The following is a 26,761-nucleotide window of genomic DNA, read 5'->3' on the forward strand; positions in this document are numbered from 1 at the left end:
AGAAATGAAACTTCGCAAATGTCAGGAAGAAAGAGAACTAAGGGGGTCATAGAGAAAGGGCCAAATATAAACAGTGGGCAGGAAGGAGCCAAGAGCCACACTCACACACACACACACACACACACACACACACACACACACAATGAAAACCGAAACAACGAGCACAACAAACTTAAAATCAAACCACTCAGGAAAACCTTTCTGAAGAAGTGTCACAAATGTACAAAAGTGCAGACAGAAAGTTAAAAAAAAAAGAAGAAGAAGAAGAAGAAAAGAAAAGAAAAGAAGAAAAGAAAAAAGAAAGAAAGAACCTACAATCATCTAATCAGCGTCCTGCCTCTGGCATCTCAGAGTCCAAAACACTGACTGGCAGCTGGTGATTTTCTAGTCATTTTTTTTTGTTTGTTTTTTTGTTTTTTGTTTTTGAGACAGGGTTTCTCTGTGTAGCCCTGGCTGTCCTGGAACTCACTCTGTAGACCAGACTGGCCTCAAACTCAGAAATCCACCTGTCTCTGCCTCCCAAGTGCTGGGATTAAAGGCGTGCACCACCACTGCCCGGCAGCTGGTGATTTTCTAACATCCTCCCACTGCTTAAAGCTCATCTTTACCTATTAGCCTCAGAAAGGGGCCAAACTCTTCGACATGGCTTACGAGATTTGTCAAGATTTTGTCACTGACTAACTTTTTGTGAACCTCTGCCTCCTGGCTACCTCTGTTCGACCCACTGTTTTTCCTCTACTTGAAAGTACCTTTGCTGTGGTCTCTCTCGTCTCTGCTATAAGCAATATTCCTCTTCTCCTTTGCATCTTAGGCACTGGGCTATCCTCACCACCCCGATGTGGTGGTGGCCTCCGTAGGGGCTTCCCCTTCGTAACTCTTGTATCTGGAACGATCTGCTCATGTGACTTTCATTTGCAGCTGAACACAGGTAGCACTAGCACAGAGATGGCCTTTTCTTCGTCCTCGTTTTCACTGTTCCTAGTGTGCTGAGGATGGTCAATAAGTATGGTGAATGATCAAATGAATGAATGAATGAACTCCAGGTCCTACTTTCTGTTCTCCTTATTCTGGGAGCCTGTTATGGTTTAAACATAAAGTGTCCCCCAGGCCCATGTGTTGACTATGTGTTGCCCAGCTGGTGCTTCTATTTTGGGAGGGTCTAGAAACATTAGGAGGTGAGGTCTAACTGGAAGAAGTAGGTAGCCAGGGGTGTGTTTTCAAGGGCTGTGTCCTGCCCTGGGGGTTCTGTTGTCTGTTTCTCTTTCCTTCTGCTTCCTAGCTACCCTGGGCTAAAGAAACTTCTCCCATGTGCTCACACCACCTCGGTGTTCTGCCCCACATCAGGCCCAGAAACACAAGCCAGGTAGCCATGGACTGAACTCACTGGAACCACAAGCCAAAATAGACCCTTTCTCAAGTTGTCCTCGCAAGTGTCTGGGTCACATCGGTGTGAATACGAGGCTCCTTGGGGGAGAACTTGTTAGGCTAATTTCTATTTTACAGTGTCCAGAATAAGCTCCAGCATATAGAAGGTACTTAATAAATATATTTTTGAATGTCACACACACAGGGAAATATAACAGCCAGTTTAATTGCCAGCAAAAAATAGAATAAAAGTTTTTGGACATTTATAAATTTGTTGAGAATTGAGCTAGGCACGTGTAATAAGACTGTTTTCTACTGCCAATCTGGATGACAAAATTAAACATATCAAGGCCTCACAGGACCTTAGTATATATTCCAGTCATACAGCAGAGCCAAAGCCAAAGGACCAGCTACATAGTCACTGCTTTAGAAGAGTCCAGATATAAGAAGGTAGGTTCCATCCTGAGCTCACTCCCTGGGTAACTATGGTAACTACAGTGATGCTGACATATCATTTTGAAACATCTCATGGTTGGCCACAACAGTTTTGAAAACTCATGCCACAAATCACAGGACCATAGTTCTCCCCTTTTTAAAAAAAAAATATCTATTTTGTGTGTATGGATGTTTTGCCTGCATGTATGACTGTGGACCATATGTGTGCAGTGTCCTCAGAAGACAGCGTTAGGTCCCTTGGGACTGGAGCTACAGACAGTTGTGAATCACCATGTGGCTGCTGGGGATTGAACTAGGGTCTCCTGGAAGAGCAGTCAGTGCTCTTAACTGCTGAGCCATCTCTCTGGAACCTCCATAGTTCCCTTGATAATAGTTACAGTCTGATTTTCTTTATAAAGCAAACAAAATTATGAGACTGGAGAGATGGCTCCGTGGTTGAGAGTTCTTCCTATTCTTCTAGGGCCACACGTCTCTGGCTTTGTAGGATAGATTGGTCTTTCAGGTACCCAGTGTTGTCTGTACATATCTGGAGTCTTGGGAAGGCCCCTCTTTCTACATGGCTTTGTCTGGATTTACCCTAGACAGGACTCTCTGAAGTCCCTTCCCTAACACATCTCCTCTTCCTGGCCTTGAGGATGTCTGGGGCACCTTTTAAAACTGAGGTGGACGTATCCTTGCCCACAGAGAATACACTTCCCTATTTGTGGGGATGACACTTTGCTGGCATCCACCGTGTATCTACCATTGGTGGCCAGAGCTATGCCTTGGACCACAGCTTGAACCACGGCTAGACGGCTGCAGAGACATGAATCATAATGCAAAGAAAGGAGTCCAGAAACCATTACAGCCCAGGGATTGACCGCTCTGGCCTGGGAAGGGCCCCAAGGTCTCTGAGATGCCTTCTTTGTTGTTTTCCCATGTCCTGAGCAGCTAGCCAAGTGAGTCTCCTATGAACAGTCCCTGGCTGTCTCTTTGGCATTTTCTAAACACGCCTTTTCATTCTTTACAATATGGGTCAGACTGAGAATGTTCCAGACTTTAAGTTCTGCTTCTGTTTTTGTTTTGTTTTATTTTGTTTTGTTTTACATTTTCTACAAGCAGTCATGACAGCGTGCCAAACACCCAGGACTAGGACTTTCCTCTCCATCTTCCATTTGGCCTCATCACTGCTCGGAACCCCTGAAACCACAAATGAGCTTTTATCACGAGCTTGCCCTTCCTCTGCTTCCCAGTCTCCTTGTTTCCAGTTTTCAGCTGATAACCCACCAGAACAACCTTCGATGTTCCTCTTTCCACAGCTGTCCTGCTCGCTGCCTCTCATGTGATCTCTGAGATTTCTCTGTAATGCGGCTCTTCTGAGTCCTTACAGGGAACTTCCCTTCAGGGTCTGTGAACAGTAATTCAGTTTTTGTTCAACATATATTTCAAAACACTTCCACATTCTTCAGTATTTCGTAACAGCATAGCTCACCATTTCTCAACACCATTTTTTGTTTGAGTCCCTGGACAGCCATAAGAGGGTAACTTATGTGTGTGTTACTTGGGTTTCTATCACCGTAACAAAATTCCTGAGCTAAATGCTTGTCAAAATGAAAAGTTTATTTTGGTTCTCAGTCATTAGAGGTTCCAGTTCATGACTGGTTTGACCCTGTTGCTTTAGACCTGTAGGAAAGTGAGCTTACATCATAGCAGAGGACTGCTGAAGCGAAATCATGCACTTCATGCCCAAGAGGCGAAGAAAAAACAAAGGAGTTAGAGTCTCCACAATCCATTGGAGGACACCCTCCCCCAAGCAACCTAAGGGGTTCCCGCTTGGGCTCCACCACTTAAAGACTACATCCCCTCCCAAAAGCATCAGCCTAGGGAGCAAGCCTTTAAGACAGAGACCTTTAGGGGACATTCAAAATATAGCCCCAGTTACTTTAGGAACAACAGACATCTACTGCTCAATAAGGAAACCAAGAGCAAGGTGTGTCAGACTCAAGTGTCTGCTTCAAAGATGGTTCCTGCCTGCCATGCCCTCACGTGCTGGGTGTGGAAGGGTTTCTAAGGGCATTAATCCCAGTCATAGGAACATAGGTTCTATGTCTTAACACTACCATGTGGAAGATGATATTTCAACACAAGCATTCTTGGGCATATAAACTGTAAGTGAGCGGGACCACTGAACTAGACCATCCCATGAACAGAAAGAAAAATTTATTGTGGAAACCAAACCTCAAGGGTTAGAGAATGTCCCCCAGTCAGAAAAGCCTCGTCAGTCTTAAGGGGACAGGTATCTCAGGAGGAGAGTTGCAGGCTGCGGAAGAGCTCGGGGTTAGGCACAGGGGCTTTAATGTGTAGCAAGGCTGTCCCAGAGCCAGCCGGTCCTGCCTGAGGTTGTTGACCCTGGGCTGGATAAGGGAAGTGAGTGGTGGCTTTCCTAGTAAAGTTTTGGTTTCTGTTTTCCCAGTAACAACCCTTGTGTTCACCCACTCAGGAGTCCCTTCTGTTAAGAACACTGATGACAGCACTGCCGTTTGGGGGCACCCTGCTTTGGACTTAACACAAACAAATATTCAGACAATGTCACTCACATACATCACACATGTCACAATGTGCTATAGGAGAGATGGGGTGAAAGTGCCACATCCTCCTTTTTTAGCTAGAGGTGGCTTTGCCACCAAGGGAACCGGAGGTTAGAACTGCAGACAGAAAAGCGGCTATCTCACAGGCCGTCATGCCACAAACACACTCTTGTCCTTTGCTCTGCTCTGCTACAGTTCTGGAGGTATTACAGTGTTGGGTTTAGGCATGGTGCCTGCATGCTGCAATTCCCCTTTCTCTTAGAGGGTTCTTGTTAATCCTGAGATTTGTAAGTCAAAAAAAAAGCAGTTCCTAAGATCCCTTAGTTCAAGGCCTAACTAGCCTACAGAGTGAGTTCCACGACAGCCAGGGTATATAGAAAAACCCTGTCTCAAAAATAAGCAAACAAAAACAAAAAAGAAGAAGAAGAAGAGAAGGAGGAGGAGGAGAGGAGGGGGAAGAGGGGAAGAGGAGGGGGAGGAAGAAGAGAGAAAGAAAAGAAGAAAGGAAGAAAGAAAGAAGAAAAAGAAAGAAAGAGAAGCCGGGCGGTGGTGACGCACACCTGTAATCCCAGCACTTGGGAGGCAGAGGCAGGCAGATTTCTGAGTTTGAGGCCAGCCTGGTCTACAGAGTGAGTTCCAGGACAGCCAGGGCTACACAGAGAAAACCTGTCTCGAAAAAGCCAAAAGAAAGAAAGAAAGAAAGAAAGAAAGAAAGAAAGAAAGAAAGAAAGAAAGAAAGAAAGAAAGAAAGAAAGAAAGAAAGAAAGAAGGAAGGAAGGAAGGAAAGAAGGAAAGAAGGAAGGAAGGAAAGAGAAAGAAAGAAAGAAAGAAAGAAAGGAAGGAAGGAAGGAAGGAAGGAAGAGGGAAGGGGGAGGGGAGGGGAAGGGAGGGGAGGGGAGAAAAAAGGAAAGAAATGAGAATCGAGCCAGGGCAACGGTGGTATGCATGCCTTTAATCCCAGAACTCTGGAGGCAAATGCAGACAGATCTCTGAGTTTGAGGTCAGCCTGGTCTGCAGAGTGAGTTCCAGGACAGCCAGAGCTACACAGAGACACCCTGTGTAAAAATAAATAAAAGCTAAATCTATCTAGTCCAGCACGATGGCTCACCAAGTGAAACACACTGGCTGGTAAGCCTGACAACCTGAGTCTGTCCGTGGGGCTTGCATGGTGGACAGAGAAAACTGATTCCGTGAAAACTGCCCTATCATCTCTACATATATGTGCACACACTCACACAAACACACACATAAAATGTAATAAAAACACATCTGTTTTCCAATAAATAAATAAGAGTCTCGCTGTGTGTGCTATATTTTTTTCCAATTCTCTTTCACTATAACTAAACAGAGAACATCCAGATTGCTGTCTGCTCCTACAGTCAGCCTGTCATGATACCCTGCCATGGTCTCTCTGCAAGTTCCTCTGTGCATTCATACAAGACCATGTAAACAGTGGAAATAACCTGTTATCGTTACAAAAATAGTTTTGGTCTTGTGACCCAGCTCACATTCTTAAGAACCAACGTCCTCGAGAAGTCCAAGAGCCTGTGTAACATGCCCCTTGTAGTATCATTTGCTATGGGAAAGTGGAGCCAGCACACCTGTCCATCAGCAAGGGACTTTCAGCTTAGTGGGAGCCACACGAACCGTCCATTCAGTCACTTAGCACAGGTGAACACACGATGCTCAGTAAGTTTTTGTGGGATGGGGGGGGGAGGGAAGAAAAGCAATAATAAGGGACAACTTGGACCTTGCCATTTTAATTTAACTCTTACCTTTCCACCAAACAAGAAGAGAATAACAAAGGTCTGCGTATCTAGAGAGTTGTGCTTGGTACATGCGAGTGTTGTGGTCAGCTATGCACGTTTGTGTGGAGGCCAGCGTCAGGTGTCTTCTTCTGGCATTTTCCACCTTAGTTTTTGAAGCAGGGTCTTTCTCTGGCCTGGGGCTTGTTGGCTTGGCTAGGCTGGCCAGTGAGCTCTGGGGATCACCTGTGTCTGCCCTTCAGTTAGGGCTACAGATATTTGAATGGGTTCTGAGGATACAAACTCAATTCCTCTTCTTTACACGTAACCTACTGAACCATCGACTTAGCTCTCCCCCACCCCCAACACACACACATACACACCCCTCTCTTGGAGACAGATGCTTGCTAGGTAATTCAAGCCAATGTCAAACTCGCTCTGTAGGCCCAAACTGCTCTCAAACTTTCAATTTTCCTGCCTCAATCTCCCAAGTATTTGGATTACGTGTGTAAGTCACCACACCTGCCTGGGGATTTATTTATTTGTCTATTCTAAATTGAAAGTTTATTTCCAACGGGCAGTGGTGGCACATGCCTGTAATCCCAGCACTTGGGAGGCAGAGGCAGGCGGATTTCTGAGTTCGAGGCCAGCCTGGTCTACAGAGTGAGTTCCAGGACAGCCAGGGCTACACAGAGACACCCTGTCTCGAAAAACCAAAAAAATAAAAAAAATAAAAAAATAAAAAAAATAAAAAAGCTTGAAAGTTTATTTCCAACGTCTTGACCTGAAGCTACGGTTTTAAACCACAGGTTGCAAACACTGCCACCTAGGGACCTTTACCGGTTTTTAAAAAATTATACAATGAGAACCTGTCTCAAGCAAACAAACAGAAATCTTTTGAAGAAAAATATATAAATAAAACATAAATTAATTTCATATTTAGATTTGGTTCCCATTACAAGATATAACATTAAGTGTGCTGGCTAGCATCCTATCAACTTGATACAAGCTAGAGTCCTCCGAGAGCAGGGAGCCTCAGTTGAGACCCACGGTAGAGCTGACCCCCTCGGTTGCCTCTGACTTCCATGACACATGTTCCCTTTCCTCATAAAACCCCCAACGACAAACTGGAGTATGAGTTCACCAAAGGTCACCTTGGGAAACTAATAGGTTGTCTTGTTGTTGTTTTGAGATGTATTTATTTTGTGTTTATGAATGTCTACCAGCGTGCATTTATGTACACTGTGTCTATTATGCCCAGATGTCAGAAGAGGGTCCTGGATTCCCTGGAACTGTAGTCATGGATGACTGTAAGCTACCCAGCGCAGTGCTAAGAATCAGACTTGGTTCTCTGTAGGAGCAGCAAGTGCTTTAACCTGCTGGGCTGTCTCTCTGGCCCTGGGAAACAATGAGTTGATTGAGCTTGCTTACAGGGTGTGAGTGAGGGCAGCAGTGGAGAATCCTCACCGGCCATGGGCCACAGCTTCTCCGTACACATGGACGAAGCTCTTCTTCAGTGTACTCCCTCCCATCCACAGCCTATACACTCCACCCGAGATGCCGAGGCCATGAGCGATCACAGCAGGACTGTGTAGACTGGGCTAGAAGCAGCAGGACTCTCAGGCGGACTCAACGATCAACAAACCCAGATCCTCAAAGTCTCTTGCAAACTGGCCCAGCTGAGCTAAGAAACATGGTGGCCATTTTGCTCAGAGAATCGCTCTCTAGCAAGTACCCCCCTCCCCATCACACAATCTTGACTTGACTGCTATAATGAGCTGAACCTTCAAACTACCAAAATAAATCCTTTTTTTTTTCATAACTCGTCTGTTACAGTTGTACACTGTATCTCATCTGGGAACAAGGGCTGGAGAGATGGCTCAGTGGTTAAGAGCACTGACTGCTCTTCCAGAGGTCCTGAGTTCAATTCCCAGCAACCACATGGTGGCTCACAACCATCTATAATGGGATCTGATGCCCTCTTCTGGTGTGTCTGAAGACAGCAACAGTGTACTCATATACATAAAATAAATCTTAAAAAAATAAAACAAAACAAAGGCACAACCAAAAAAGGAAGGAAGGGAGAGAGGGAGGGAGGGAGGAAGAAATGAAGAAAGGAAGAAAGGAAAAAAAGGAAAAAAAGGAAGGAAGGAAGGAAGAACAGCAGCAAGCCTAGAGCAATGACCCAGCGGTTAAGAGCACCTGCTGCTCTTCCAGAGGACTCAGGTTCTTTTCCCAGTGCACATGCCAAGTGGTTCAGGGAACACTGAGGTCTCTGAAGGCCCCTGCACTCAGGGACACACATCCATAGGCGTACACACATCCACATAGATGAACAGAAAGTAACAGATGCAGACAAGGGTGCTGAGACAAAGAGACCTTACACACTACTGGTCCAAACCCTGAAGACAGTAGGAGCAATCAGTGGAACACTACAAATTGACGTACCACAGGTCTGGTCTCAGCGCTCCTGGGTACTTACCCAAAGCTAACCTACTACAGAGACACTCAGAGACACGCCCATGTCTACTGCCACACAATTGACAATAGCTTAGTTATGAAGTCAGGTGACTCTGAACAGAGGAATGGATAGAAAAGTGGGGTATACATGTGTTGTGTGTATATATTTAATCAGTCTCAGAAAGACAAATATCACATTTTTTATGAATCCTGGATTTCACATAGATGTTATATGGCATGAAAGTAGAATGTTAGCGGTATAAAGAACAGACGGGTCTAATGAGAAGCAAAAAAGGGGAGAAGGATGGGGAGAGTATGCTCAGAGTACACTACATAGTCATACAACGAGGGGGAGGGGGTTTCCTTGAGGCGCTCTTGCTGCGGTGGTAGATGTTTCTGTGGACGCTAGAGGGCAGCCTCCACCCACCCAGCTCTATGCAACCGGAGCTCACAGACCCCAGTCCGCACCACGCAATACACTCCAGCTTGTAGGTAGGAGGCAGCTGAGGGCTCTGGGAAAACCACCACCCTCGACTTGAAGAGCACCCTGGAAGCAGAGGTTGACAGAGTATTGGGGTCATAGACTGGGCACTTCGAAGTGGTGTGCAATGCTGTTCCCTAATGGAGCTGGAAGCTGGGGTGGCCGGAAGTGATATTGCTGCATCAGCAGACATGGGAGCCCTAGGCCCCATTTCCTCTGTATGTAGAAAGGAAGACCCGACTTGGTGTCTTTAGATTAAGAGAGGCCAGAGGTCATGGGGACGGAGAGCAGAGGTGTGAGGTGCACGAGGATGCTCCCTGCACACCACCCAGGACCTTCACCCTGCTGCTTGCCTGTCCTTGTCTGTTACAGTTGTACACCGTACCTCATCTGGGTCCAAGGTCAACCAACAGGCATAGGTTGGCTCTCTTTGGTCCATGAATGGCTGAGGCTTGCTGAGACAAGTGTAAACCACACAGAGGAGCTATAGGACTCTTGTCTGTTTCAGAGGCAAACTAGAGCCAACGTATGGCCTTGCCAGAAGCCGATTTTGCACAATGCTTCCGACCTGCAGTGAAATCAGCTATGGTGGGGAATGGTAGCGAGCCATCTCTCCAGCCTGTTAGCCCTGGCTCGCTCTTTCTTTCTTTCTTTCTTTTTTTTTTTTTTTAAAGTAGAACCATAGTGGTAAGTCTTTATTTTAACATTAGCACGGGCGCCGGGACCAACGATCACCAGCAGCCCAAGTACCAAAAAATTATGCTTCCGAAATCTCTTGATGTCGATTCCGCACGCAGAGCAATCGAGTTGCCTTGCGTGTGCCACTCACGACAGAAGCCCTTTTTGGCTGTTTCTTTTTAATTATCGCCTCCGGCTGATATTTCACGGCTGCAGTGGCAATTGTCTACCACTCTGTTTTTGCAAGTATTTTAGTGACAGCAGGTCTCAGGCATGTCCCTAATACTCTAAACCAAGAAACTTGGATGGAGCTAGAGAGATGACTCAGCAGTTAAGAGGCAAGTGTAAGTAGAGAACTCACTGCTCTTTCAAAGATCTGGGGTTCGGGTTCAGTTCCCAACACCTACATGGTGGCTAACAACCCCATGCAACTCCAGTTCCAAGACATCCGATACCCATGTCTGGCCTCTACAAGTGCTGGTGTCCACAAGTACTTCGTGTACATACATACATGCACACACAATCTTGGGCACTGCATGGACACACACAGACACACACACAAAGCATTCAAAAGACAGCACCTTGTTATGAAAGAGAAAGACTGGCTGGGTGGTGGTGGCACACGCCTTTAAACCCAGCACTTGGGAGGCAGAGGCAGGCAGATTTCTGAGTTCAAGGCCAGCCTGGTCTACAGAGTGAGTTCCAGGACAGCCAGGGCCACACAGAGAAACCCTGTCTCGAAAAACCAACAAAAGAAAAAAAGAAAAAAGAAAGCGAAAGACCCTGAAGCAGCAAAGCAGAGGCAGGACAGAGGGAATACTGATGAGAAGTCACCCGAGAGCAAGGCTTGACGGTGCACTTGGGGAAAGGAGAGCCAAGCGGGGCACATGGAAGCAGTCCGAAGTCATGCTGAGACCATAAGGAAACACAACACAGCTTAGAGAAACACACAACAAAAAGGCATATTGAGACATCTGCAAAGACATTTTATTTGCTTAAAATGTTAGGGAAGGAAGAAAACAGGTGTTGACATGCCTTCAAAGATTCTGCAGTTTCTCTGGGCAGTTAATGGCTTTCAGACTGCGAGCCCTACTTTATTTCTTGAGCGTAACCCATGACTTGTCTCTGGCAGGACTCTCCTTGCATAGAATTATGACTGCTAGCCACGGCTATAGTGGGACATTTGACACCAGGGAGAGTCGAAGGAGAAGGAGAGCAAAGGAGGAGAAATCTCCCTGAAACAACCAAGTGACAGGTAGGGGGGTCAACACACGAGGACAGAGGATATACACATGACAAACATAGATGAAGACTATTTCATCAGCCACAATTTCTCTCAGGCAACACACACACAGATTCTTGTAGGGACATGAAGCCGTCATTCTCCTCCAAGCATGCAAGGCTTAACAAACACTTGTCTGAGAACGGGCTGAGTAAAGGGCCTTTTTTTTTTTTTTTTTTTGCTAAGCAGCGATGGATGGTTTGAGGAAGCAGAGTTGAGAACAGAGCCCAGCGGGTGCTTGCCTATCATGCCCAGAGCCCCGAGCTGCATCTCCAGCACACATGAACTGGGTATGATGGTGCACGACTGTGATCCCAGCACTCTGGAGGCAGGAGGTTCAGATGTCCAAGGCCATCCCCAGTCAGGCTGGGCTATCTGAGACATGTCTTAAAATGAGAAAAGAACGAGAAAGAGAGAGAGGAAGGGAAAAAGAAAGTAACTATGTGCTGAACTTGGGTGAAAGGATTTGGTTATCAAAAGCAAAAACCAAAACAACAGTAACAGCCCAAACTGACGGACACTGAAAAGGGCCAGGCATGATGGTTCATGTCTTTAATCCTACCATGAAGAGGCAGAGACAAGTGAATCTCCAATTTCAAGATCCGCCTGGTCTACACAGCAAACTTCAGGCTGGCCAAGAGTACATGGAGAGACTCTGTCTCAAAAAGAACAAAACAAACTCTGTACTGCCAGTTTCAACATGAAGGGACTTCTGAGGGTACTAACAGGAGGGGCCACCTGCAGAGAAGTCCTTAGTGCTCTCGAGTGGTCTGTGCAAGCTTCCTTTGTGGAGCCTGAGGAGCGCTGATGTCTTTTTCAGACGGGGTTTTCACTTGGCTTTTTAACTTTTATTGCAATTATTCAATCACATTATAAATGGGGCTTATAAGGTGCTGGTTCTATCTGAGGACGGGAAGGGATGAATCTGAAATTAAAATATGGCCAAACAGAAACCAGAAGTTAAAGCAGTGGGTCATGTGAGAAAGATGGTGTGAGCAGAACTCACTTCGAGCCTAAGCAAAACATCAGCAAAGAGTGAGGCCACACCCAGGGCAGCCAGAGAGCCTCCCCTGCCAGACACTGACCCAGTGGAGCTACCTGGGAAATGGAGTGACCTGAGAACTGCTATCAGGGTACTGAACAAGCCTGTTCTGCAGAACTGGGCTTTGGTGAGTTACATTTGCAAAAGTATGGTATAAATTCTTTATATTAAAATCTAGGTGGTGACTGGTAAGGAAAAAAGAAGGAGTGCAAAAGGTTTAGAATCAGGCAATAATGAATCAGCCTGTACACAGTACAGTGGTTAATAGAACAGTAGCCTATCGTCTTAGTTCTGCACTTAATACTATCACAGGTAAATCACCCAGCACTCCCTGTCCTGCCAAACTCATTCATCTTTAAGTTGACTCCAGAACACTTCATTGAGGAAAATATCGAAACTCTGTAATTTACTAAAAGTCACTCAACTGAACACTTAACATTGCAAACCCTATGATATGTAAACTGAACCTAAATAAAGCTATTTTTTAAGATTTATTTATTTATTATATGTAAGTACACTGTAGCTGTCTTCAGACACCAGAAGAGGGCGTCAGATCTCATCACGGATAGTTGTAAGCCACCATGTGGTTGGTGGGATTTGAACTCAGGACCGTCAGAAGAATAGTCAGTGCTCTTAACCTCGGAGCCAGCTCTCCGGCCCCTTAAATAAAGCTATTTTTTAAAGGTGTGCGCACACCGTAGACATATCATGAGAAATAAATGTAAGGGGACAGCACACTGCCTGGCACATAGTGAATAATAAATACTGATCATCAGAAGCCTGTCTGTGGGCAGACAAGGGTTTTTTGTTTTGTTTTGGTTTGGTTTTTTGGTTTTTTTTTCTGAGACAGGGTTTCTCTGTGTAGCCCTGGCTGTCCTGAAACTCACTCTTGTAGACCAGGCTGGCTTTGAACTCAGAAACCCACCTGCCTCTGCCTCCCAGAGTGCTGGGATTACAGGGGTGTGCCACCACCGCCGGGCAGACAAGTTTTAGTGATCCCAACTACTTAGGGAGCTGAGGCAGGAAGATCACAAATCTGAGGTCTGTCTGGGCTGCACAGTGAGTAATAGATTAACCTGGACAGAAGGACAGTAGGGTTAGAGCCATAGTTTATGGTAGAGTGCTTGCCTGACCCAAAGACTAGTTAAAGGCAAGTGCTGAAAGGAAGAGGATTAGTCTACTTTATTGAGGCCAGCTGAGACCTTGCTCTGCAGATGAGAGAATGGACAGCAGGGCCTGAGGGACCTTCCTGAAGGGACAGCTCTGAGAAGAGAGCCCAGGCTCCTAGGTTTTCTTTAGTGTCATCGCTGTTCCTACTACCTACCCCAAACATGGAAACGTGAGAAACGGAGGACACAGAAGACATGTAGAGATGTTGGAAAAAGAATTCTATGACCATCAGACAAGCCAAAAAGGCTGTCACCTACCATCTGTTCCCCAGCCCCCAGCTCTGGTCATGCGAGCTCAGTGCTGGAAGGGCCAGCCTGGTTAGTCAGGTTAGCCAGCTCACCACCATGGCCAGCAGCCTGGCAGAGGAAGGCCACAGGACCCTGCGTACTACTTCCTGACAGGATGGCTGCAACAGCAGGAGCGGGGACCAAGGGCATGTGGCAGGTGCCTGGGCAGTCTGCTCACAGTGCTGAGGCAAGGACAGCCACTACCAAGCCTCTTCCGCCCAGGCTCAGGAGCCTGCTTCCACTGATTCTCCACCCTCCTCTGGACTTTCAGGTCCCTGTCCTGTAAACTTTATCCTTTTCATAGAAAACTCTTCAGATAAGTAAGGAACCCATCAGGAAGTGTGGGAAGATGCAAGCTTCCTGCTTTTTCATTATGTTCATCATGGCTGGGAGATTTGAGGCTTAAAAAAAGAAAACAGAGGGAAAGTATTCCAAAGCTAAGCAGTGGACAGGATAGATTACAACTTTCTAACATTTCAGGAAACATTGAGTCAACTCTCGGGTTCTTAGGAATGGTGAATCCTGTCCCCACTTTTCATAAATAACAACAATTTAGGCTAGACACATGTATAGACCCCTGTGGAGACAGAAAGAAGGAAGGAAAGGCCAGAGGAGGATTAAGGCCTGAAACAACTTTTATGATTTAATTCAGTGCACTGAAACTTCTCAATAAATAGTTGATAAAACTGCCTCGTCACTTTCAGTGGACGACTGACACACACTCAGCAGACGGGCAGAGGGCAGGGAGGCCCTGTCCCTTCATCTGGGTACAGAGCTGTGGAGAAGCCTGCCTCCGGCCTCTCCACACCACCTTCCTGGGTTGCACATCACTCGCTACAGTGAACGCTCTGGTGCCGGAGGAGGTGGGAGCTCCGACTAAAGGTCTTCTGGCACTCTTGGCACTCGTATGGCTTCTCTCCAGTGTGAATCCTCTGGTGGATGGTGAGCTGGGAGTGCTGGCTGAACGTTTTCTCACATTCACTGCACTCATAAGGTTTCTCTCCGATGTGAATCTTCTGGTGAAGCAGCAGCTCAGAATTATCCCAGAAGGTTCTTGCACACTCATTACACTGATGGGGTTTCTCTCCAGTATGTATTCTCTGGTGCACAATCAGATGAGAGGTCCGTCTGAAGGCCTTCCCACACTCAAAGCATTCATAGGGTTTCTCCCCGGTGTGAATCCTCTCGTGCCGCAGGAGCTCCGAGTTGCCCCGGAAGGCCTTCCCACACTCTTTGCACACATAGGGCTTCTCCCCAGTGTGAATTCTGATATGTCTAATAATCTCTGAGTTCTGGCCAAAAGTTTTCCCACATTCACTGCATTCATAGGGCTTGTCCCCTGTGTGGATTCTTTGATGGCGGATAAGCTCTGAGCTCTGACCAAAGCCTTTCCCACATTCGTTACACAGGTAGGGCTTTTCTCCTGTGTGGATTTTCTGATGTCTGATGAGGCCGGAGCTGTGCTTGAAGGCCTTGCCGCACTCACTGCACTCGTGGTATCTTTCTTCTGTGTGAATTCTCTGATGCTGGATGAGCTGTGAGCTAACCCGAAAGGTCTTCCCGCACTCGTTACACTCATAAGGTTTCTCTCCCGTGTGGATTCTCTGGTGCAGAATGAGGGCTGAGTTCTGACTGAAGGCCTTCCCACACTCTTCACATTTATAAGGTCTTTCTCCGGTATGGATTCTGTGGTGGTGGATCAGATGTGAGCTCTGAATGAAGGCCTTGCCACACTCGGTACAAGCAAAGGGCTTCTCTCCGGCATGAATCCTCTGGTGCCTTCGAAGGCTGGAGTTGGTCCCGAAGGTCTTTCCACACTCCTTGCATTCGAACGGTTTTTCTCCACTATGGACTCTCATGTGCTGGATGAGATGTGAGTTCTGGTTAAAAGCTTTCCCACAGTCTTTACATGTGTGAGGCTTCTCTCCCACAGACAGCCCCTGTGTCTTAGTAAGCTCTATACTCTGCATCAAGCTGTGGCCAGAGGCAGCACACACGCTGTCCTCCTCAGCTGTAGCACCTCCATGACACATCAGTACACTCGGGTTAGGACTGAAGCCTCTCGGACTCTCACTGTTTTTCTGGTCTTTCTTACCTAAGGACGACTTCTTGAAGAGAAGTAACCCTGACGCAAAGCCTCTCTCCTGAGGATACGTTTGTTCTATAATCTCTTCTGAGGCCTCTCTCAAATGTCCCTCTAATATGTCTTCCTCACTTGCTGCTCCAAACTCATGGCCTTGGCAAACCTCCTGTGCAATCTTTTCTAATGTCGGCCCACGAGGCTCAGGATCTTCAGAAATTTCTTCCTTGGGAAGCACCTCCCTTTTCTCAGTCCCCATATCACCACCTGAAACGAGAGAGGGTGTTCATGTAAGGCTGCTCTTGTCCTACCTAAATGATATTGCAGGAGGGAACACAGGGCCTGGACATGAAACTGGTAAGACTCAAAGATAGTCCTGCCAATGAGGCAGTGACAGACCGCTGCTGTCCACATGGCGGATACTGCCTTGAAGAAGTGAGAGGCAGAACATTTGACAGCAACAGGAAGCGTGGTGCAGAGATACTGGCAGGAGTTGTGTGGCACTGAGAGTTACGGGAGAACTCAAAGTGATAAAGAAAGCACTGTGGGGAATTAATGGCCATATGAAAAGGGTTAGGAAGAGCAGCGTGATGACTTAGGACAGGTAGCTTCTGAGTGTGAGATGAAAGAGGCAGTGTTTAACAAGAGGATGCATTCCTATCTGTATTACCCAAAGCCCTAAAGAGCAGTGCACAGCGTAGGGGGGTTACCTACTCAAAGGGTTGATGCACCAGCCTATTGGCAGCACAAGAGTAACTTCTTAGCCCCTCACTTCTGGGTGAAGTGAGGGCACGTTTGCTGAATGGCACAGCAAGTTCTGATGGCCCAATGAGCCATTTTAGGATTATCGCTCCATTGTTTGCCAGCTGCACAAAGGCCAGGCTGACGTTCTTGTCATCTGGAACTCACGGCTGTGGCAGGGATAGTATAATCCCCAGGACTACTGTATTAGAAGCAGGCCTGACATCATATAATAATGTATAGATGCTTTCTTTTCTTTAAATAGAGTCCCACTGTGTCCAATTGAGGCTCAAACTCAGGATTATAAACACTATGCCTGAATATAATTTATTTTTTAAAACAGGGTCTCTCTGTTTAGTCCTGGCTATGCTGGAACTATGCAGACCAGGCTAGTTTTGAACTCAGAGCCCCTGCCTCCTGAGTGATGGTATTAGAGGTATGTGCCAACATGCCTGGCAATAATAGCCTTTTTAAGAACCATGCCTTAGCCAAGGCATTAACTTATTTCTGTATTGTATAAAAGAAGGGCAGAGGCAGGCATTGTGCAGTTGATATGCCGAGCAGTGAAGGCCTCTGGCTCTTCCCAGCTCAGATCCCCAGTCTTAGAGCATGCTGGTATATTCACAACCAAAGGTGATGCTCCAAGTGGCCCATCATGCCCCGGGAACAGCAGTGCAAAGGGAAGCAATAGCACCATGTACTTTCCTTGGCCCTTCACTATCTCATTGGCCATAGTTTGGTCAAATGACTAAATGTGTAATGGAAGATGAGGCGGGCACGCGCGCGCACACACACACACACACACACACACACACTCACACACAATCACTAAATCCAAAGGTGACCCTCATGGGGGAATGAGCATGGGCAAAGAACTTCATCCTTTTTTTTTTTTTTTTTTTTTTTTTTTGGTTTTTCAAGACAGGGTTTCTCTGTGTAGCCTTAGCTGTCCTGGAACCTGGCTGGCCTTAAAGAACTTCATCCCTGCTGGGCGGTGGTAGCGCACACCTGTAATCCCAGCACTCTGAGAGGCAGAAACAGTGGATTTCTGAGTTTGAGGCCATCCTGGTCTACAGAGTGAGTTCCAGGACAGCCAGGGCTATGCAGAGAAACCCTGTCTTGAAAAAACCAAATCCAAAAAAAAAAAAAAAACAAAACAAAAAAAGAACTTCATCCTTAAAAAACAGTAGATTTGGCTGAATGGTGGTGCACATCTTCAATTCCAGCACGTAGAAGGCAGAGTCAGGGAGAATCTCTGTGAGTTTGAGGCCAGCCTGGTCTACAGAGTGAGTTCCAGGACAGCCAGGGCTATACAGAGAAACCCTGTCTCAAACTGTCCCCACCAATAAAAATCTTTTTTTTTTTTTCAAAAAAGTAGACTTGTAGAATGATTTGAAGCTGAGGAGTGGTATAGTCTCTGTTCAAATCAGAATGTCAGGTAGCTGCATACTAGAGGCTATTTAATAGATGAACTAGAACCAGCAGCCATGATAGTTAGGTGGCTAGTGTAGTCATCCAAGATAAAAGAAATGAGGCCTAGGGCAGCAGTGGCAGTGGGAATGAAGAGGCAATAGACAGGAGGAATATTTGAAAGATCGAATTCCATAACACTTAGTATGCAATAGCAAAGTGTAAAGAAGAGCAGGCTGGAGAGATGGCTCAGTGCTTAAGAACACTGGCTGCTGTTCTTGCAGTGGGCCCAGACTCAGTTCCCAGCACCACAGGATGGCTCACATCTATAACTATCTATAATTCTAGTTCCAAGGCGTCTGGTGTCCTCTTCTGGTTTCCTTGGGCATTGTCAGGTACATGACACACGTATATGCATTTGTACAACCACTTATAGTTGTAAAACATTTTTTTTAATCTTAAAAGGGGGTAGGAATCAAAGAATGTGTCAGATTACATTTAATTTGTGGGACGGTAATGAGATGGATAATGATGTCCCAAGGTTTGGAATACTGAAGGGAGAGTTAGTTTAAGCAGGAAGGTGAATGAATTCTGTTTTGGACAAGAGGGGTTTTGAGATACCCATATAGAGTCCATTTTCAGACTGATCTAAAAGCTTAAAATAGTCAATACTCACACAGATTTGAGAGGACTAAGCATGCATGTGATGTGAGAACCATCAGGCACGGAGACAGAAATCTAGAATCCAAAATTAATGGTGAGAGTGCTGCCCTATCAACTCCTCCTCCCGCACCCCTCAGCATCTTTCTACCTCTTTCCACCTGTTCTCTGGCCAAGAACATTAGCTTGTATGGCACACAGCAGGTCCTCTGGCTTCCAGAGGAGTGCCAACAGACGACCAGAGAGCGGGTGGTCAGAGGATTCGTTCTCTTGATCCCTTCCTGTGATACTGCTGTGAGCTGTTGCTGTCCCTCAAGTAAAAGTCCTCTCAGGGAGTCTATTATACCCAATTCTTCAACATTTTGCTCAGTCCTGTCCCATACAATTAACCTCTTGGCAACTAAATTTAACCTAACTTGAGTAGATTATATGGTTCTTATTTATCATCTGAGAATAAAGAGGTAGGTGGAGAAGAGAATCTGCCACCAAGAGAAAAAATGGTTAGTGAAGAGCCACAATAGTGTCACAGAAGTCATCAAGGTCATGAAAGGGAACTGAAAAGCATCTCGTGTTACCAGGTATGGTGGCATATGCCAGGAATCCCAGTTACTCTGAAAGCTGTGGGGGACGGTGAATTGGAGGCCAGCCTGGACGACTTAACAAGACCCACACCTCCCTCATTTAAAAAAAAGAAAACAAAACCTGGGAATGCAGCCCAGTGATATAACATTTACCAGGGCACGCAGGACCCAGAATGGGTTCAGTAGTTTACAGACAGGAAACTGCAATTGAAATGATAAAGGAGCCACAGATGAAACAGAAGCATAGTGTGCAAATGTTTTGTTTATTCTCCCGATGCAACTGTCATCTCCGAGGCCTCACTCTGCTACCTTAGGCCTAGCCCTGGAAGCTTCTAGCCTCCATATAATCTTATCTAGACCTACAATGTTTGCAGCCTCTGAGACTGATTGCTGACTGAGCTCACCCTTTGCAGTTCTTTCTGAGCTCTGGCTGGCTGGTTTAACTCAACTGTTCTGGCTCAAACTCCCCTCCAAGCTGACTGACTCGAACTGACTTCTCTCTTAACCTTTGACTGACTTACTCTATTTGGCCTCATACTAACTTTGGCAATATCTTCTAATCTTTTGGCTCCTTCTCATTCTCTGGCTTGTTCTGTCTTCTCTGTCTGCTTCTAGCTTGTTCTTTCTCTCATCAACCTGTCTCTCTATAACTGTCCTGATAAAACTGCCTTTTTTGTATCTGCACTGCCCCTCAAGTAGCTTTCTTTCCTTCTCCTCACGAGAGTTGGGCAGATCCTATTCTGTCGAATCATTCTCTGATTCGTCACTCTGTCACCCAGTTAGCCACCACTTTCAAACATGGGTGCTTCCTTCTACAAACTACCTTTACCTTCACTGTTTGGGATTAAAAGTGTGTGCTAAAGGTGGATCTGTATTCCAGCCATAGGGATTAAAGGTGGGTGCTAAGGGCTGAGTGATATCACAACTAGAAACAGTTTTTTTCAGCAAATAACACAATCTTGGGGTTCACAGTGTCATCAAATATCCTGCAACATTAGTGACAGTGACTGAGAAATCAATTTGCTGCAATATGAAGGGGTCATGGATTTTCTCTGTTGATGTAAATATGTTCCTATTAGAGGGGGTGGTGTGAGCACAAAGGCAGGGCTTACAGAGTAAGAAAACACAGGAGCAGTGAGGAACAAAGAGCCCAAGAGACAGGGAAACTGCAGGGTGATGAGTCATGCGATGACAGAAGGAAGTGATTTGCAGGTGACCTCTATCCTGCCCTTTTTTTCTGTCTAGCTTCCGGTTTAGCCACAAGAGGTTGGTGACCACCCACCTACCTGGGGAGATGTCCACCACAAGAACTGATCTCTACCGGAAATCCTTAAGCCTAGGAAGTTCTTTGATATCTATCTCAAAGTGAGTTAGAAGGCCCCAGCATTTTCTTATATTTTCCCACAGAGCAAGGAAAGACCCCAAAGCTAAGATTTCTCCTTTTTTTTTTTTTTTTTTTTTTTTGGTCAAAATCTGTGTAACTGTAAGGATATATTATGAAGTGGTAACTATCTTTTTTTTGGAACTATGTAAGTTGTAAGTCTGGCTGGCTTAGAACTCACTCACAAGATTGCTTCAATTCTACAGAGATCTCCTGTCTCTGCCTCCCAAGCACTGGGGTTAAAGGCACACACCACCATGCCAAGCTGTTAGCTATCTTCTCTATCCACAGCATCATTTCATTTAGGAAGTACTCTTGCATAAATTCCTTTACAGTGTCTTTAATCTCAGCACTTAAGAGGATGAGGCAGAAGGATCATGAATTGAAGCCAGTCTGGATTACATACAGGATGCTGTGTAAAATAAAAATAGAAAAGAATTATTTCCACAAGTAAATGTCTCTCAAATACCCACCAAGAACAGTTTTCAGGAGTGGGTATTGCAGTATCTATGTATCTCCCCTCCCTCTGGCCTTCCTTTTCAAATCTTCATGTCTTCTATAGTTGCTTATCTCATAGTTTTGGTCTTGATGGATTTTTCCCCTCAGAGTTCTAAAGATTAAATCCAAGACTCAACAATTAAGGTGTACTTCCAGCCCTTCCTTTTTTTTTTTTTTTTTTTTTTTTTTTTTTTTTTTTTTTTTTTGAGACAGGGTCTCACTCTGTAGACCAAGCTGGCCTGGAACTCATAAAGATCTACCTGCCTCTGCCTCCCAAGTATTGGGATTAAATACAAGTGTCATCACATGCTGGTTATTTCTTATTGTATTTGAGACAGGCTCCCACTAAGTTTCCAAAGCTGGCCTCCAACTCACAATGCTGCTGCTTCAGCCCCAGAGTACCTGGGATCACAGACAATCAGTGTCATGCCTGGCTCACCACCTGGGTCACAGACAATCAGTGTCACACCTGGCTCACCACCCTCACAGACAATCAGTGTCATGCCTGGCTCACCACTTTCTGGGGTTTGCTTTCCTTTAAAGGAAGTCCACATTTGGAAAATCTACACTTGTACAAGATAATGGAAAATCACTTGATCGAAGTAAAACAAGGCAGAATAAAAGTTAGATATGGGAGTTGGGTGTGGTACCCCATATCTGTAATCCTAGAACTCAGGAGGCTAAGACAGGAAGATCACAAATTTGAGGCTGGCCTGGGCTACAATAAGCCCCTATCACAAACAAACAAAACTAACAAATAAAAGGGGACTCAAAGTCACCAAGTAGTCCACATTATATTTACTTTGAATTCTGCCAGTGACATAAATGAGAGTGTTATTATTTCTAAGTGTCCTCTCCCACAGACATCAGAGCCACCCTCCACTTAGCTTTCTCAGAAACAAAGCCACACAGGAACCCTCATTCTCTACAGAAAAGGCCCCAGAGCCTAAGTGCACATTCCCAAGCATTTCCTATCTCTGTGTCTCCCCTCTTAATCTACAAGGAGCTATCCCTGAAGATGGAGGCTACCATCTGAGGAGGGAGGCTGAACACAGTTGGTTTTCATGTTGGGGATGACAGGCAGATGTCCACCCAGTCTCTACAGCTTAGAATAGGGTCCTTAACTCTGCAAACCTGGACTTGTCTTTGCAACGCATGGTAGGAGAAAAGTCTCAGAAACCTCATTCAGAAAGTTCTGGTGAACACACATATTAACTAGTGGCAACTAATGAAAACTGCATATTTTTGAGCCAGGATGAGCTGAATTCCATTACTCATCAGGCACAAGGCCCACCTCCCCCGGAAGTCCTCACTAACATCTGCAAGGAGTCCTCCGTCCTCTAAAGCCGGTTTTCCCCTAGCCCCTTTCTCACCTTTCCTTAACTACAGTTTCCATGTTACTTCCTGTTTGTTACTCTTTTGAGGCCTCCAGAATGACTACTTCCTACGCTCACAATACTCTCCTAATCAAGGCTGCTTCCTTTCCCCACATCCTACCTCACATTTTTTAACGACTACCGGCAGCTGCAGGTGTGCTCAGCGTCTGCAGGCCAAACACGGTCCATTCTTTAAAGTTTCTCTGCCTTGGGAAACAAACCATTCTCACTTCCTGGAATACTGCTGCTCACCTGTGCACTTCGCAAACATCCTTCAGAGGCAGCTGATGTGGATAGTCCCCTCCCCTCTTTCTGATCTGCAGGCCCCAACAAGCGTTACTATTTCATGTAGACATCTGTAGACATCATGCCACCATATTATGCATTTGCGTTTCTCTAGAGCAGCCGTTCTCAACCTTCCTAGTGATGCTTCAACCCTATAGTACACATGTTGTGGTGACCCCCCATCATAAAATTATTGTCATCGCTACTTCATAACTATAATTTTTGCCATTATGAATGATAAAATATATATCTGTGTTTTCCAAAGGTCTTAGGCAACCCTGTAATGGGGACATTCAACTCTCAGAGGGGTTGCACCCCACAGGTCGAGAACCACTGCTCTAGACTATGACCAAGGATAATAGTCATGACATAACAAGATGATATCTCCTCAGCTTGTTAATCTCAGTGCTTAGCACATTTCTGGTACCTGGTAAATAGTGAGGTTTGTGTGCTATCTGGGTGAATATTCGCAGTTGTTTTGAAGGTCAGTTGGAGATTCTATTCATCACTGTCCCTAAAGAGATCCAAGCAGTGTCTGACAGATAACTGGTATCAGTTTTTTATAAAAAGAAGTTCTTAGCCAGGCATGGTGACACATACCTTTAATGCCAACACAAGAAAGACAGAAGCAGATGGATCTCTGAAAGTCTGAGGCCAACCTGACTTACATAGTGGGTTCAGGACTATAGTGAGACCCTGTCTCAAAGAAATCAGACTGAAACAAAAACAAAAAAAAGTTCTTTCTCCCAAGACACTATTATCTTCCTCCTCTGGTACCCAGGATCAAGGGAACTCTGTCAAATCTGTGCTCAATTCAGTCTTCTTTATGATTATGATTGTGATTATTATTATTACTCTTAATTATTTATAGATGTGTTTTTGCTACATGAGTTTTAGATGTGTGTGCACATGAGTTACAGATGATATGAGGCACCTGATTTGAGTTTTGAGAACCAAACTAGGGTCCTCTGGAAGAGTACTGCTGAGTCTTCTCTTTAGTCCCAGTTCTATCATCTTTCTTTAACCGTAATAAGCCAGTGTCCTGCCTGCCTGCACAGGTCACAACATGCTACGGTCCATTCTTTAAAGTTTCTCTGCCTTCGGAAACAAACCATTCTCAATTTTGCCTGCTATTCGTTCTAGCAGTATACGTAGGAAATGGAATACCAAAGAAAGAAAGAAAAAAGAAAAATAGGCATAGGTCCTAGGCATGCCCATGTCGGAGCCTGCTTCTCTAGTTTCCCTGGCTGACAAGGCCTGGAAGCAGAGTTAGGATCCGTCCCTGACAGAGCCCAGGCTCCACCCTCTCGGTGTGCAAATGATGCCATAAAGTCCAAGGTCACACAGCAAACCCGAGTCAGGGGCGGGCCTACAGTCAGGACTCCGGCTCCAGGCCGGGAGCCCCGCGCCCTCCTCCCCCGGGCATGACGGAACCAGAGAGGCCTCACCGCTGGCGGATGCCGCCCACGCTCACTCCGCCGGGCCCGGGGCGCTGCACCGCGGCGCGCACAGAACCGCAGCTGTTGTCTGGTGTCACGGGCGACCCACACCGGCCACTTCCGGTGCCGGGCCGCACTACGGCCAATCCGCGCGAGCCGCACTCGCGGGAGGAACAGGTGGCCAGCGGGCCCACGCCCCCATGCCGGTCCCAGCTTCCCCGTCTGCTGTTCTCGCACTAATTCACCCCATCTTCGCCAGGCTGGGGCAGGGCCGGTCGGTTTGCTGGAATGTCCCAGTGCACCTCGCGAAACCCACTGTGTCCCTGACCACTGACGCGCAGGGTCCTCCCGCTTTCCTAGACCGGCTCCGGGGATGCACTTCCGCCCCGCAGCAGCCGCTCTGCGCGCCCCTGACGTTTCCGTGGAAAACTTGAAGCTCTGCAACTCTTCCCGCGGGGACGTGTTGAACATCCGCTTTTCTCCCTCACCTCCCGCTTTCCGAGAGTCTGTCAACCCAGGCTCCTAGATTTAGCGTGTGCTTGTCGTCTTCTAGGAGCTAGGGGGTAGACCCGCTTTGAGGTCAGGAAGGTTTCAGGGGGTGATGCTTTGACAAAAAACTCAAGGTTGAGTGTGATTTCCTTCGCCTGTTTCAGGCAGTGGGAATTGCATTATGTGCTGGCCTTCCTCTCTTCTTGAATAAGTTTGTGACTGGTGTCTCAGCCTTCCAAGTGTAGGAATGAGCAACCATGCCCAGTGAAATAGACCTCTGTGGGGAACGGGGGGGGGGGGGGGGGGTTGAGGCAGTGTCCTATTCTGCAGCTAGGATTGGCCTTGAATTACCTATGCATTAATAGTTCAGGCTAGCCTCAAATTTAAGGCAATCCCCCTGCCTCTACTCCCTAGTGTTGAGATTAGAGGCCTGAAACAATATTCTTTGTGGTGGTTTAAATAAAAATAGCCTCCATAGGCCCATAGGGAGTGGCATTATTAGGAGGTGTTGGAGTAGGTGTGGCCTAGTTGGAGAAAATGTGTTGCTGGGAGCAGGCTTTGAGGTCTCAGAAGCTCAAACCTGGGCGGTGTGTCAGTCTCTTCCTACTGCCTGTTGATCTACATATAGAAAAGTCTTATCCACCTCTCCAGCACCATGTCTACCTACATGTCACCATGTTCCCCACCACAGTCATAATGGACTATACCTCTGAACTCTAAGACAGCCCTCATGAAATGTCTTCCTTTTTAAGAGTTGCTATGGTCATAGTGTCTATTCACAGCATAATACCCTAACTTAACACCCAACTTTAAGCATTTAAACAGAATCGGCTAAAAGTATGGGTAGTTGCAGATAGTAGGGCAGCTTAAAGGTATTGGTGTAAGAATGGCTAACATGAGGGACTCTGAACCCTAGTACCTTATCCTGATGCTGAACTCAAGGTGACTGTTTTCCTTTTTGTTGGGCCATGTACTGGATATATATCACAATAGTCTTTTCTATTTCACGGGGTTGAGTTAGACAAACACAGAAGTCAGCTCCCCATCTTTGGGGCACAGTGGTGGCCCTGGCTTGACTAATCACATTATCTTCTTCCTTCTAACTGGTTCAGAGGTGAACATACAAATAGGACTGAACAGTCCTTCCTCACAGCTGGTGTCTGTGAAGAGCGGTGCAGTTTGGAGCAACATTTGTGAGAAATCAGGTCTCTGAAGTAGTGGTCTTTGAACTAGGCCTGAACAAGGAGATCTGAACAAAGCAAAGGCAGAGGAGGCTGGGTGTGCGGCTCAGAGGTAGAGCACCTGCCTAGAATGTGCTAGGTAAGCCCTAAATTCAACCCCCAGTAATGTCAAGATAAATAAATGAAATAAAAACAAGACATTTGAAGAAAAGACAGAGAGAGTAACTAGTTTTGAGCAACTAGTTCTGAGGTAAGGGCTGGGGAGATGGCTCAAGGAGTTAAAGCACTTGCTATGCAGTAGAAGGACCTGAGTTCGAATCCCCAGAACCCATGAGCAACTGTAATCCCAAAGCTCCAACATATAATAGTGCAGAATACACACGACTATTCCCAAAGGGAGAGATGGGGGCACAGGGAGGGAATAACTGAACCAAAGCAAGAAAACACCAATGTCTTTAACTCTGTTTCTGCTGCTGGCTGCAGGATGCAGTTCTCTCTGCCTGGTTCTCTTTCGCATGGCCTCCTGGGACCCCCAACTGCGTGGGGTTCACTTCCATAGCTTCACACAGTGGGCTTCGGGGCCTACACACAGGGAATGTTCTGCCTCACACCAGCCTCAGCAGCTCTCTGAAACCACAGAGGGAGACCCCGTGGCTGCCTTACTCGTGTCTTCTTCATGACTCTAAAGCTAGCACCACGCGGATGGCCTGCCGAGCTCAGCTGCCAGCTCGGGATGGGCCGTGGCCTGCTTAAGTCACGTCTGCAGCAAAATTTGTTTGCTGTTCCTTTCTAGGAATAGAAAAAAATCCTCAGATCTTTTCCATTCACAAATCAGAAGCCTCACTGGAAGGGGTCTTGCCCAGTGCAGCTGAGGCCTCTCCATAATCTCATTACTTCAGCACCCTATTTACCGGTTTTCATTAGTGAGCCACATAAAAGTTATTTCTAACCACAGGACAGAGCCAAGGTTAGGCTGCCTTGAGACCGCCTCTGCCCTGGGCAGAAAGCAGCAACATTATTTTTTTTAACCAAAAAATATTGTAACAGTCTCTTGCCCATTTGCTTAAGATTGTTGCTCTCTGAAATCGCTCGAGCTGGGCCTCTACA

At 46.3% G+C, this 26,761-nt stretch overlaps 1 protein-coding gene, 1 long non-coding RNA gene and 1 other non-coding gene across 3 annotated transcripts; 1 reads left to right on the plus strand and 2 right to left on the minus strand.

Annotated features, from left to right (window-relative positions):
* Positions 1-5,290: 5,290 nt before the first annotated feature.
* LOC127694174 (uncharacterized) lies at positions 5,291-7,949 on the plus strand. Its single transcript, XR_007979802.1, has 2 exons — positions 5,291-6,077; positions 7,395-7,949. It is a non-coding gene; the product is annotated as an uncharacterized LOC127694174 (long non-coding RNA).
* Positions 7,950-9,785: 1,836 nt separating this feature from the next.
* Positions 9,786-9,919, minus strand: LOC127695696 (U11 spliceosomal RNA). Its single transcript, XR_007980066.1, has one exon. It is a non-coding gene; the product is annotated as a U11 spliceosomal RNA (small nuclear RNA).
* A 657-nt stretch (positions 9,920-10,576) lies between these two features.
* On the minus strand, positions 10,577-24,384 carry Zfp3 (ZFP3 zinc finger protein). The gene is made up of 2 exons (XM_052196375.1): positions 23,994-24,384; positions 10,577-15,880 (listed from the first exon to the last, which is right to left on the minus strand). Exon 2 carries the CDS (start codon positions 15,870-15,872, stop codon positions 14,361-14,363), a length of 1,512 nt encoding a protein of 503 aa, XP_052052335.1. The 5' UTR covers positions 15,873-15,880; positions 23,994-24,384; the 3' UTR covers positions 10,577-14,360.
* Positions 24,385-26,761: the final 2,377 nt, after the last annotated feature.

The sequence above is a fragment of the Apodemus sylvaticus genome, chromosome 10 (assembly GCF_947179515.1).
Source record: "Apodemus sylvaticus chromosome 10, mApoSyl1.1, whole genome shotgun sequence".
Classification (NCBI taxonomy): domain Eukaryota; kingdom Metazoa; phylum Chordata; class Mammalia; order Rodentia; family Muridae; genus Apodemus; species Apodemus sylvaticus.

Coding starts and splice junctions, on each gene's coding strand:
- Zfp3 (XM_052196375.1), bottom strand. CDS start 15,872: ATGGGGACTGAGAAAAGGGAGGTGCTTCCCAAGGAAGAAATTTCTGAA.